Source organism: Erpetoichthys calabaricus, chromosome 8 (genome assembly GCF_900747795.2).
Source record: "Erpetoichthys calabaricus chromosome 8, fErpCal1.3, whole genome shotgun sequence".
In the NCBI taxonomy this organism is placed as follows: domain Eukaryota; kingdom Metazoa; phylum Chordata; class Cladistia; order Polypteriformes; family Polypteridae; genus Erpetoichthys; species Erpetoichthys calabaricus.
In genome coordinates this window covers 79,382,838-79,395,822 of record NC_041401.2, presented here as the reverse complement: position 1 = coordinate 79,395,822, position 12,985 = coordinate 79,382,838, and the positions used below count along the sequence as shown (strand labels likewise).

Sequence of the window (12,985 nt, the reverse complement as noted above, 5' to 3'; positions counted from 1 at the left end):
TGTGTTAGCCACTGTGATAACTGAGACTACTGTTCATTCTTCACTGCTAATAAAGTCAAATGGGCGAAACAAAGCTATATCCCTCATTAGTTATGTGTCAGATTTGAATATTGGTTTGACTTCTGCATGTAGTCCACATATTTCCGAAGTATTTAACATACACTACCCGTTTGAAGGTGGAATATCAATATATAACTCTGTATTATCCACTTAAGGTTTACAAAATAAGGTCACCATTATCTAGTACCTATTAGGACCCAGTTTTGCCTCCAGAACAGCCTGAATTCTGTAAAGGTGTTGGAAATATCCTTAGGGATTTTTGGTTCATGCTTACATGAGAGCATCACACAGTTCCTGTAAATGTTTTACTTCCACATTAGCAATGTAAATGAGTGTCAGAGAAGTACGTAAGAGTTGTACTGGATATGTACGAGGGAAGTGTGACAGTGGTGAGGTCTGCAGTAGGAGTGACTGACGCATTCATCATGGAGGTGGGATCACATGAGGGATTGGCTCTGAGTCCTTTCTTATTTGCAGTGGTGATGGACAGGTTGACAGACGTGATTAGACAGGAGTCCTCGTGGACTATGATGCTTGCTGATGACATTGTGATCTGTAGCGATAGTAGAGAGCAGGTTGAGGAGACCCTGGAGAGGTGGAGATATGCTCTATAGAGGAGAGGAATGAACGTCAGTAGGAACAAGACAGAATAAATGTGTGTAAATAAGAGAGGTCAGTGGAATGGTGAGGATGCAGGGAGTAGAGTTGTTGAAGGTGGATGAGTTTACGTACTTGGCATCAACAGTTCAGAGTAACAGGGATTGTGGAAGAGAGGTGAAAAAGAGAGTGCAGGCAGGGTGGAATGGGCGGAGAAAAGTGTCGGGAGTAATTTGTGACAGACGGGAAAGGGAAGGTCTACTGAACGGTAGTGAGACCAGCTTTGTTATATGGGTTGGAGACGGTGTCACTGACCAGAAAGGAGACCGAGCTGGAGGTGGCAGAGTTAAAGATGCTAAGATTTGCATTGGGTGTGATGAGGATGGACAGGATTAGAAATGAGTACATTAGAGGGTCGGCTCAGGTTGGATGGTTGGGAGACAAAGTCAGAGAGGCAAGATTGTGTTGTGCATGTGCAGAGGAGTGATGTTGGGTATATTAGGAGAAGGATGTTAAAGTTAGAACTGCCAGGAAAGAGGAAAAGAGGAAGGCCTAAGAGAAGGTTTATGGATGTGGTGAGAGAGCAAGATGTAGAGTACAGGAAGATATGGAACAAGATGATCTGCTGTGGCAACCCCTAATGGGAGCAACCAAAAGAAGAAGACCAATGTAAAACACCCATTCTACTTAACTGAAAAGGTGCTGCATTGGATTGAGATGTGAGGACTGTACAGTCCCTTGGTGTACACTGAAGTCAATCTCATTTTTGTGTAATCAGTATGAGTAGATATGTTGTTTGTGATAGGGAACATTATCTTGCTGCAGTTGTTATTTAAAAAAAGCGAAGATTGTGGCCATAACGGGACATAAATGATTTGGCAACAGAGGTTAGGTATGCAGTGGCCTTTAAATAACACTCATTTTAATATTAAGAAGCCTAATGTACGCTAAGAAAACACTTCATACCATTACACTATTGCCACCAGGCTGTAATATTAACACATGACAGGAGAGAGCCATTAATTCATGCTGTTTACAAGTCTGTAGCAACTGCATGTCACAGCAAATCACAATCGATAGCTGTCATACACTGTCATTATTCTTCAAATTGACACCTGTCTAGTTTCGGTCATGTTTATAAGCACTGTAGCCTCATTTTGTCTTAGCTGACATAAGTAAATCCAGCATCTTCTGATGCTGTAAGTCATCTGCTTCAAGGTTTACTGTGTTGTGCTCTATAGAGATGTCATTATGCATGCATCTGTTTGTTCAAGCTATCAGAAATCTTCAATTAACTGCTCTTTACAAGTCTGGCCATTCTCCTGGTGTTTCAACATACTGCATTGTGGCTCACTGAATGATTTTTGTTATTGACTGACTTTCTGTGTGAACTGTGGAGACTGTTGTGTGGAAGCATCCCAGGATGCCTGCTGTTTCTGAGACCCAGTCAAAACACTTAAATACAGGGCTGGTGCCACCAGGTGAATTAGGCATTTGCCTAGGGTGCAGATCATAAGGGGGTAAAAATCCAGCTGCATGGGTTAGCTACCGAACAGTCAGTTGCCACACTAATAAGCTTGGCCTAGGGCGCACAATAACCTAGTACCAGCGCTGTTTAGATGTGCATGTTTTGCTTATTCTAATGCATGGCTGAACAACAACTAAACCATCACAGTGTCTGCCTGTTATATATATATATATATTAAGGTGCAGCCACATTATTGGCTGCTTGGAGGGGCAGGTCATTTGCATTAATGAGCAGGTGTATCTAATCAAGAACTCACGTGTGTACATATGCTGGAATGATAATATATACAGTACTATCTGTACTTGAGAAAATAATCCTTGCATAAATCTTGTATTATTTAAATATATGCATGTGCATTCTCCAATAAATCGTAATATTCGCAAGTACTTTGTACTGTATACATCTGTGCTTTTCTCAAATGGTCGGCAGGGATCTCCTTCGCTCTGAGCAACTTAACGATAACAATGCCGAATTTAATAAAGGTAAGCCTGAGAGAAACAGACAGAAGAGAACCATGTAGGAACATGGGAGAAACAGAACACTACAAACAAGCATTCATTCTTAATTAAAGAGAGGCCTTATTCAATGTGGATTACAAAGGAAACTAAGATGGTAAAATTAATACAGATTGTTGAGCTTCAGCAGCCCTTACCCACGAAAGTGAAGCCATCCCTACCAGAAGACTTCCAAACTGGAGGGGTGTGTCGCAAATTTCACATGTATTCATTAATGCATATCTGAAATAAAAGCTGGCTCATTTCTTTTTCTGTTTGGCACAAGAAAGTGAGACTATGTTTAATGGTTTACGCTGTAAATGTTGTAACAGCACAGCACTAGTGCAGCAGCAGCGGGGAAGCGGCAAAACCGCAATGGCAGCGCCAAGGCGGGAAGACACAGCGGCCTGAGCTGGCGTACCGGTATTACAATTAGCATCTTCAGAGCTTTCTGAGGGAGACGTCTATAAAAAGCCGATCTCGCTACAGCCAGGCGGTCACCATCATAGCCTGAATGAGCCATCTGTCCTCGTCAGGAAAACAAGGTAAGAGGTTTTTTAAAGCTCTTTAATACGTGAGGCCCCCGCAGGCTGGAACGGCGCTTCGCGACAATATTTTTGTTTTTCTCGTTGCAGTTTACCCCTATTTCAGTATTATGGATTATTGTATATACAAAGATTATTTAAAAAGTTTGCTTATCTTAAAGACACTTTAAAATGACCAGTTCTCAATGTAGTCTCTCTGCGTCCCCACTACCCTCCGATTCACAAGCTTCTGAATACATTTTTAAGAAAAACATGTTTGGCTCAAAGGCGAAATCAGGTCAGCACTATTTCTTTCACCTCTTCATCATCGGCGAATTATAATCCATAGTTATAATGCGGTTCCTTCTATCGCTGAAGTTCTGTCGGTTTCGGAGGCTTCATATAGCATACAGTGGTGTGAAAAACTATTTGCCCCCTTCCTGATTTCTTATTCTTTTGCATGTTTGTCACACAAAATGTTTCTGATCATCAAACACATTTAACCATTAGTCAAATATAACACAAGTAAACACAAAATGCAGTTTTTAAATGATGGTTTTTATTATTTAGGGAGAAAAAAACTCCAAACCTACATGGCCCTGTGTGAAAAAGTAATTGCCCCCTTGTTAAAAAATAACCTAACTGTGGTGTATCACACCTGAGTTCAATTTCCGTAGCCACCCCCAGGCCTGATTACTGCCACACCTGTTTCAATCAAGAAATCACTTAAATAGGAGCTGCCTGACACAGAGAAGTAGACCAAAAGCACCTCAAAAGCTAGACATCATGCCAAGATCCAAAGAAATTCAGGAACAAATGAGAACAGATGTAATTGAGATCTATCAGTCTGGTAAAGGTTATAAAGCCATTTCTAAAGCTTTGGGACTCCAGCGAACCACAGTGAGAGCCATTATCCACAAATGGCAAAAACATGGAACAGTGGTGAACCTTCCCAGGAGTGGCCGGCCGACCAAAATTACCCCAAGAGCGCAGAGACGACTCATCCGAGACGTCACAAAAGACCCCAGGACAACGTCTAAAGAACTGCAGGCCTCACTTGCCTCAATTAAGGTCAGTGTTCACGACTCCACCATAAGAAAGAGACTGGGCAAAAACGGCCTGCATGGCAGATTTCCAAGACGCAAACCACTGTTAAGCAAAAAGAACATTAGGGCTCGTCTCAATTTTGCTAAGAAACATCTCAATGATTGCCAAGACTTTTGGGAAAATACCTTGTGGACTGATGAGACAAAAGTTGAACTTTTTGGAAGGCAAATGTCCCGTTACATCTGGCGTAAAAGGAACACAGCATTTCAGAAAAAGAACATCATACCAACAGTAAAATATGGTGGTGGTAGTGTGATGGTCTGGGGTTGTTTTGCTGCTTCAGGACCTGGAAGGCTTGCTGTGATAGATGGAACCATGAATTCTACTGTCTACCAAAAAATCCTGAAGGAGAATGTCCGGCCATCTGTTCGTCAACTCAAGCTGAAGCGATCTTGGGTGCTGCAACAGGACAATGACCCAAAACACACCAGCAAATCCACCTCTGAATGGCTGAAGAAAAACAAAATGAAGACTTTGGAGTGGCCTAGTCAAAGTCCTGACCTGAATCCAATTGAGATGCTATGGCATGACCTTAAAAAGGCGGTTCATGCTAGAAAACCCTCAAATAAAGCTGAATTACAACAATTTTGCAAAGATGAGTGGGCCAAAATTCCTCCAGAGCGCTGTAATAGACTCATTGCAAGTTATCGTAAACACTTGATTGCAGTTATTGCTGCTAAGGGTGGCCCAACCAGTTATTAGGTTCAGGGGGCAATTACTTTTTCACACAGGGCCATGTAGGTTTGGATTTTTTTTTCTCCCTAAATAATAAAAACCACCATTTACAAACTGCATTTTGTGTTTACTTGTGTTATATTTGACTAATGGTTAAATGTGTTTGATGATCAGAAACATTTTGTGTGACAAACATGCAAAAGAATAAGAAATCAGGAAGGGGGCAAATAGTTTTTCACACCACTGTATTTACAAGATGCTGGTGGATAGAAAGCAGTCCTGTGTGCTCACACATTTCCCACCAGTTTTAAACATCTCTAGCCACATGTACACCTATACTGAAGGCATGAACGCATCAAAATGGCCATTGTTTTTACACCTTCAACATACAAAAATGGCACAACAATTCACTGTTCTTCTAGATACGAAATGATGAACGCACAACAGTGCTGATCTCTCTACAGTTTACTGCAAGGTCAACAACAGCCCCATTCCCGAACCACTTGGTTAACTTTTTTGAAAGTGTGAAACATTATGAAGAACCCTTCTGGACTGGTAGATAGATATACAGGCTGGTTTACAATGTGTAAGTTTTTGAACTTGTAATGGTTTTGTGGTATGTTATATATATATACTGTATATAATAAACAGTTGCCATTCCCTTATAACTTCTTACCCATTCCTTACCATTCAGTAATTGATTTAATGGACAACTGATGGACCATTTTCCAATCATTCAGTTTTTCCCCATTGACTTGAGCGCCCAGTGTTCGATGGAGGTGGTTTGTTACAAATACACTTGTGTGCCCCAGAGCCATGGATGTTGTGTCCTTTCACCAGAGGTGGCAAAAGTACACAAGTTCTTTACTCAAGTAAAAGTATACTTAAATAAAAAAAGACTCTGGTAAAAGTACATGTACTCATTCAACTTTTTTTCTTAAGTAAAGTAAAAAAGTACAGGCTCTGAAATATACTCAAAATATAAAAGTAAAAAGTAGCCTCTTCAATAACGATTGTACAAGCAGTTTCTGTTCAATGCTGACTGAAAACTCACAGTATATTAATACAGCTTGAAAAATATCAAATCACTGTAACTTCAAATTACCAACACAACACAAACAGTAAACTGATAATGAACATTCACATTGCTGCAGTGCTCACTTTTCAATATCAGCATGCCAATTTTGTCAGAAATTCCTTTATTTTTACAAAACTACCAAAGTCTTTTATTCAACTTCAGTAGAAGCTGGTTCTCAAAGTTCTCTGAATCAAGACCTGCCCTTTTGGGTGTAAAAATCAGTCCTGCAGTGCTAAAAAGCCTCTCACAGGAAGCCGAGGCAGGTAATGGAGTGTCGAGCTTCAGAAACAACTTGCATATTGCTGGGAATGGGAATCACTTTCGATAGACACATGTCCGCCTTGTTTTCACAGTCGAGTCCCCGCTCTGTTCTTCTTTCTTGTTACGTCGTTTCCGTCTTGTTACGTCCATCATGCGTGATTTGCGCTGATTGATACTCTATTGGGATTGTCTTTCCTATATACGGTACCACTGGCTCATTCATTTAGGTTGAAATCGGTCTTTATGCCGAGAATGTGAAAAGATGAAAAATACTTAATTCCCCACAAATGCATTAAAACTAAAGTAACGGGCTTGTTTTTACAATGTAAGGAGTAAAAAGTACAAATATCTGTGTTAAAATGTAAGGTGTAAAAGTAAAAAGCCGTCTGAAAAATAAATACTCAAGTAAAGTACAGATACCTCAAAATTCTACCTAAGTACAGTAATGAAGTATTTGTAATTCGTTACTTCCCACCTCTGCCTTTCACCTCTTGTACCTTACCTCACCACCTCTCTGCTTCATACCAAGACAGAATGAGAACTCAAGGATGGATTAAATAAGTTTTATTTCATAATTTACATATCAAGCATCAGTTGCTCCTTCAGCTCCAAGTGGAGCAAAACAATTGCCTTCTATTTTATTCAAGGTAGTTCGGAAAAATAAAATTGTCTCTCTTTTCTGACTGAGCAGAAAAAAAAAATACTTTTTACAGAATTCTTGTATGACAAGAAGCACAATGCAGCTTTGCTGACACGTTGAATGACAAGAAGCAGTTGTCTGATACAATGAGGCTCAGAGTGCTTGCCAGGCAAGGCAGGGAGGCTCCCAGGGTCTTCTGGACACCTGTCTGAATGCCCAGATTTTAGAATGCAGTACTCTTGAAGCCAACCAGCCTCTCCCCACCCATTGAATTAAGCTTTTCCCAGTGAATTTTATGTATGGCTAGCTTCAGCTCAATTTGGACAAATCCACTGCCTTGCCAGATCCCTTAGTTCAGCCGGTGGTCATTTTGTTCTTCTGGGCATTTAAACATTTAAGGTTTCTGCCTGAACAGTATTTGTTAAACACTTTCCTAATCTTACAGAACAGTACAGCTTGGATAGAGTGACCAGTCCAGTACGGTACAGCTGTGGGCAAAATAAGATGCAGGTGTGTAGCGGTCTCATCTAAACAAAAGGTGTCTCCAATGCTAAGGAAGGCAAACGTACAACTTGTAAGTACAAAGTAGATGCTTGCTTCGGCACCCTGGCCTGGTAAGGTCACTGGGATTGGTGAGGCTTCCTTTTATGACAGTCTGCCTGAGGCCCACCAGTCTTTGACACGCATTGTAAATAACACGGAGGAGAACTGAGGAAATGGTCTGATAGAAGCTACTAGCTGAGCGTGCAAAAACATAAGGTGCAAATTATCACTCTAAAAATAAAGAGGGCCTCATCTTCAGGTAGAAGCACAACAATGTACATCATGTAGCTTATTACATAAAGCGTTAGAAGAGAGGAAGTGCTTGGGATAGTGGCCCCATTTGGGCATGGGAGGTGGGCTCTTTGGCCAAGTATCTTCATGATGCCACGGAAGTGTCCATTGGGAAATTAGATCATTTTCACCTTGAACACATGGTTTTCTCAGAGCAGGCCATGTCTCTGGCACTGTGCTTCCTTCAGTAGTATAAGGTAGTCATGTTCACAGTGGCTGCCATGCCGTAGTGGACTAGACTCTTTGGAATGGTCAGGAAGTACACTTTCCCAGTTGTTCAAGGCCAGTCACTGGAAAACACAGTTTAGCGTCCAGATGGTCATCTTCTTTTGAGTCTTTCTGGCTTTATGTTGTAGTCCGTATACCTGAAAATGGAAGAAAGAAGGCATTTAGAAAATGACACTGGAGAGTTGGGCTGCTTACATTGACCATTTCTTTGGGGAGGAAGGGGGTAAAAAGCACATGATTATTATTAAATTAAGAACAAAATAAGCAACTGTGCAGTTTGAACCCATGTAGACAGAGCATAGCCAGGTGGGACTAGAGGCTTACTCTACAGCCTCCAGACTCAGATACTGGTGAATAAGTATATCATAAAGAGATGATAATCAAAGAGAGGGTAGCCTTATCATATAGAAGGGGGTGTTTGGACACATATAGGTTGGAAGTGAGCAAATGAAGCCTTTAAGATCAAAGATGGCTTGAGTAAACTATGTCACTTTTGCTGACACTTAGCATTTGGAAGTTATTTTTGGTAAAAGCATTTACCTTTTCAGACCTTCATGGAAGAGGGTGAGATGGCAAGGTGATTCAGCCTGAAACAGAAGAAGAGATCATGTGAATAAGGCTGTACTCGCTCAGAAACACAGTCATGCAAATATGGCTCAGTCTGTCTCAGTCAGCAGCGTAATTTACTGAAGACATCAATCATTGTGGTATCTCAGGATTCTCAAAGTGTACAATACAAGTATGTGAGTGGCAGCAGTCTTTTGTCAAGAAGAAAGTGTCCCTGGGACACAAGCATTAACTCCAGCTCGATAATAACATGAGACCTCTTGAACGGAGAAATGGGATGTGACATGTCTGTGATGACTGCTGTTATGTGCATGTTGTCCTGCTTGCCCCAGTGAGTGGCATAAATGCCTGTGCGCACTCCTGTATCTTGTAGACACAAACTCTTTTGGATATGTGGTTGTGGGAAAAGACCTTGTATTAAAATATAGTCGGTGTTCAGGCTCAGGCACATACAGCATGTTTTAACATGTACATGTTCTTCACGTGGCCTGTGCATATGCCTGTATGACAAACTTGCTTTCACAGGTGGAGCAGGTCCGGTGAGTTAAGTGAGATGATATGTTTGTCTACAATATGCAGTGTATGCACATGTGGAGGTTTTGACATGTGTCTCATGTAAATGTGTAATATATTTACTTCTGCAACATGTTTGTGTTTATGCCACATTGTGACAGACACATCTTCCACTAACAGTAGGCAGTTTGATGCTTTGTTGAAGGCACTGGACTGTTTAATTCCCATCAGTGAGCCACTGTGTGACCCTGAGCAAGTCGCTTACCTAGATGGGCTCTGTTTTTTTTTTTTAAATGAAGTGAATAGCTGGATTGTACCCTAATCATCTAAGCTTCCCTCAGATAAACGTGTCATCCAAATACACACTAATAATTAACATGTGTATGTCTGTCTTGAGGACATGTGACTGTGATTTTGCCTACTTATACCATTCACCAGTGGAGCAGGTCTGTCATTAAGTGACTTGCGTTCATCTGCATGTGTCGGTGACAGATGCACTCCTGAAATACTGTACATCAGTTGGTTCAACTGTCACTTCAAATTTCATTATGAGGGATTAAATAGGCATGTTTTCTCTATAATATGTCAGAACCTGTGTGCGTACATATACCTATTATATATTTATATCTTTGTAACACCAACAGGCATGCATATGCTTACACTGGGTGCTTACGACAAACACATTTTTAGTGAGTACATCTGGTGTCACACATCATTTGCATGTCTGTACATTTTTTTTTTTTCACCAGGGAATGTCAAAGTAATTGTATTATATGACATTCTTGGTGCTTATTCATTTTCTTTGTATTTGAATGTAAGTGTTTACATGGCCTTGCATTTATTATATTATGAGACACATAAGAACACAACACACAAGAGATGAATACTTGTAACACAATTATCTCTTTGTGCCTTTTGGTGTGATTTTCATCAATAAATGTGGTCACAGAAATACTTCCATGAGCAATGGGTGTAGGCATGATGAGTTCTTGTACCTGTGTATACATAGACTACTGTGTGACGTGCATTTGTGTGGAAATCATGGAGATATGATTTAACCTGTATTGTAGGTCTAGGACACCTGTTGATGTGTTTCTGCCATCATTACTGTATTTATTCACTAAGCCCCTTTATGATTACAGCTCAGCAAGCGGCCTTCTTACTTAAATGGCACTCTGTGAATTAACAGTTGCTAACAGGACTAGACTCTTACTTCTTTGCTCCTCTGTGTGTATCAATGACTGGTCTTCCATTAGGGGAGTCAATCTGTAAGAAGAAAGCAGGTAGCTTGCACTTGATAAGAACATTTTTTTCTGCCCATAGGGCAGCTAGGAATGCTGATTGCAGGGCAGAGTACCTTATAAGGAGCGAGAGAGATGCTGGGGATCTCTTGCTTAATAGCGTCCCATCTGAAAACAGGAAGAAAGTTGTTTTGAAGGGAAAGGGGGGGGGGGGGGAGTTTGGAGACAAACAGACTGAATGCCTTTTTATGTTTAAGGATCGCTGTTGGTTACAGAATTTTGCACAGTTACATACATGACAGTGAAGTCAGTAGTAAGACCCCTACACTTGCATGGTCATTACTTCTTTGTAGGAATGAAGACCAATAGACCAAGTTGACTGGCTTAGGTTATTTAGTGCTTAGCTGCAGATGGCTCCAGAGTAGATAATTTTGAATGAGATGCCACAAAGTTTTGCAACCTTTACAGACTTGTACTTCTGATCCATATTTCTGGCAAAATGGACACTCATTTAATATAACACTTAACAACTCTAAACTTCCTCATAACCCAGTTCTTTCTGCTCACTCACAACAGACCATCAATGTTTCAGTCCATACTCACTGTTTTTCTGCCTTGTCTCGGTCATCTAGGAAGAAAAGTGCTGTAGCTAGAAAGAACATCCCTCCTAATACAATGACGAAAGGGCAGAGCATCAGGGCATAGCCTAGGCTGAGGAACTCCCACAATATGGAATCAGAGTTTCTTTGCCGAATGGCATCTGAGATCTGGAAAAAAGCACATCGATCAAGTACTGACTACATATGTAGAGGGTCAGCAGCTCTTCCTGGATCTTGAGCTATGTAGGACAAGGCCAGACCATTTGCTTTCACAATTTTACATTGTCTCTAGTGGTGTTGTTAGCCCTTGTTAAAGACAAATGGCCAGAACAACCTCCAAATCCCTACTGGGGCTGATTAGGTTGAACACATGACACAGACCTAGGCATCATCTTGAAAATGGCAAGGCCCTTTTGTCTTTTCTGTTCTACTCTTCATTGATTTGCAAAGTGGTCTGTGATAGTACTTGTTGTAAAGTGTGTTATTTAGAGCAAAGATGCTAATGCATAAAAAGTGAAGAATGAAGGGTAACAGTACACCTAAAATAAACAGCATAGAAGGTTACATCACGAAGTTTACAAGAAGATGGTGGTGTACTTACCAGTCCGATCAGGTAGGGGCTGCCTGCATCTCCCAAGATATGTGATGTAAAGCTCTGAAGAGCCACAGCAGTGGCACGGCGAGTTGGTATCACCACATACTAGAGAAAGAAGAAAAATGTGGTTCAGAAAGTGGGGTACTCCCCATGCAGTTAGAATTGTTTCATATGGAGTACTACTTTTAAGTACTATTGTGTAACATCCAGAATATGTCTAATGGTTATTCAGGATGTGCAAATATGCTTTGGCATGGCTTAACTACTAAGCAGATGACAGACATTCTCAAAGCTCACCAACTGGTGCCTAGGATATCGCAGGAGAGAGGGCAGACTGAACCAGAGCTTCTATAAACTATTAAAAGCAGTATTGGTGGTTTGATTTGTCTCATATCTAAATTGATTGGTATTTTGATTTTGTTCTGGTAGACAAAGTATCACACCATTTCTGCATTCAACTGCAGATATAACCCATCCATTTTCCAACCCGCTGAATCCGAACACAGGGTCACAGGGGTCTGCAGGAGCCAATCCCAGCCAATACAGGGCACAAGGTGGGAACCAATCCCGGGCAGGGTGCCAACCTACCGCAGGACACACACAAACACACCCACACACCAAGCACACACTAGGGGCAATTTAGAATCGCCAATCCACCTAACCTGCATGTCTTTGGACTGTGGGAGGAAACCGGAGTGCCCGGAGGAAACCCACGCAGACACGGGGAGAACATGCAAACTCCACGCAGGGAGGACCCGGAAGCAAACCCAGGTCCCCAGGTCTCCCAACTGCGAGGCAGCAGCGCTACCCACTGCGCCACCGTGCCGCCCTGCAGATATAATTTTCTTTAGATTTGTATTTTGGGAAAGCTGAAACAATTCTAATTGTTGAACTTATGAGTGCAGACATGTAGCATTCAGGAGTTAGACAAAGGCTGAACAGACTGAAACAAAGAAGTCACAGAGGGCACATATAACAACTCACCATTAAAATATCTGCTGTGATTGCCCAGTTTAAAAAGAGCAGAGTCTCCCCAATAAAAATACAAATCTGTGGTAGAAACAAAGAGAGACAATAACATAAATCAGTGTCATCAAGGTCATGTTATTATACTTTAAGGTAACAAAAGAGTGGGAAGTCACTGGTCTGTTACTCAGTGCTGGTACAACCACACTGAGTCATGTAAATCTCTAGGTTGACTGGAACAAGACTGTGTGTACTACACTGGACAATACAAGTATATATGTAAATGGCGCAGACTAGTCAAAATTTAGGAAAATGCTACCCTAGGTAGCATCTAGAACAAAATAACATTGTCATAATCTGGAGGATGGACAAACATTAAAAAATTGTTTTGATTTGCTTAATCACAAAGATTTCTCTTGTGTGTCACAGATAAAGAAAATGCATCAACTTATCCAGAATTTTGTTGTTAAACAAGCAT

The 12,985-nt window shown here is 41.1% G+C and overlaps 1 protein-coding gene across 1 annotated transcript in view; it reads right to left on the bottom strand.

Annotated features, from left to right (window-relative positions):
• Nucleotides 1-6,873: 6,873 nt before the first annotated feature.
• Nucleotides 6,874-12,985, bottom strand: part of LOC114655726 (sphingosine-1-phosphate transporter SPNS2-like) — a 72,352-nt gene continuing 66,240 nt past the window's right edge. The window contains exons 9-13 of the mRNA XM_028806924.2: nucleotides 12,526-12,591; nucleotides 11,548-11,646; nucleotides 10,951-11,114; nucleotides 8,567-8,613; nucleotides 6,874-8,163 (exon numbers count right to left, since the gene is read on the bottom strand). Coding sequence (XP_028662757.1) covers nucleotides 8,571-8,613; nucleotides 10,951-11,114; nucleotides 11,548-11,646; nucleotides 12,526-12,591 — 372 coding nt within the window. The 3' untranslated portion in view covers nucleotides 6,874-8,163; nucleotides 8,567-8,570. The remainder of the gene's footprint in view (nucleotides 8,164-8,566; nucleotides 8,614-10,950; nucleotides 11,115-11,547; nucleotides 11,647-12,525; nucleotides 12,592-12,985) is intronic.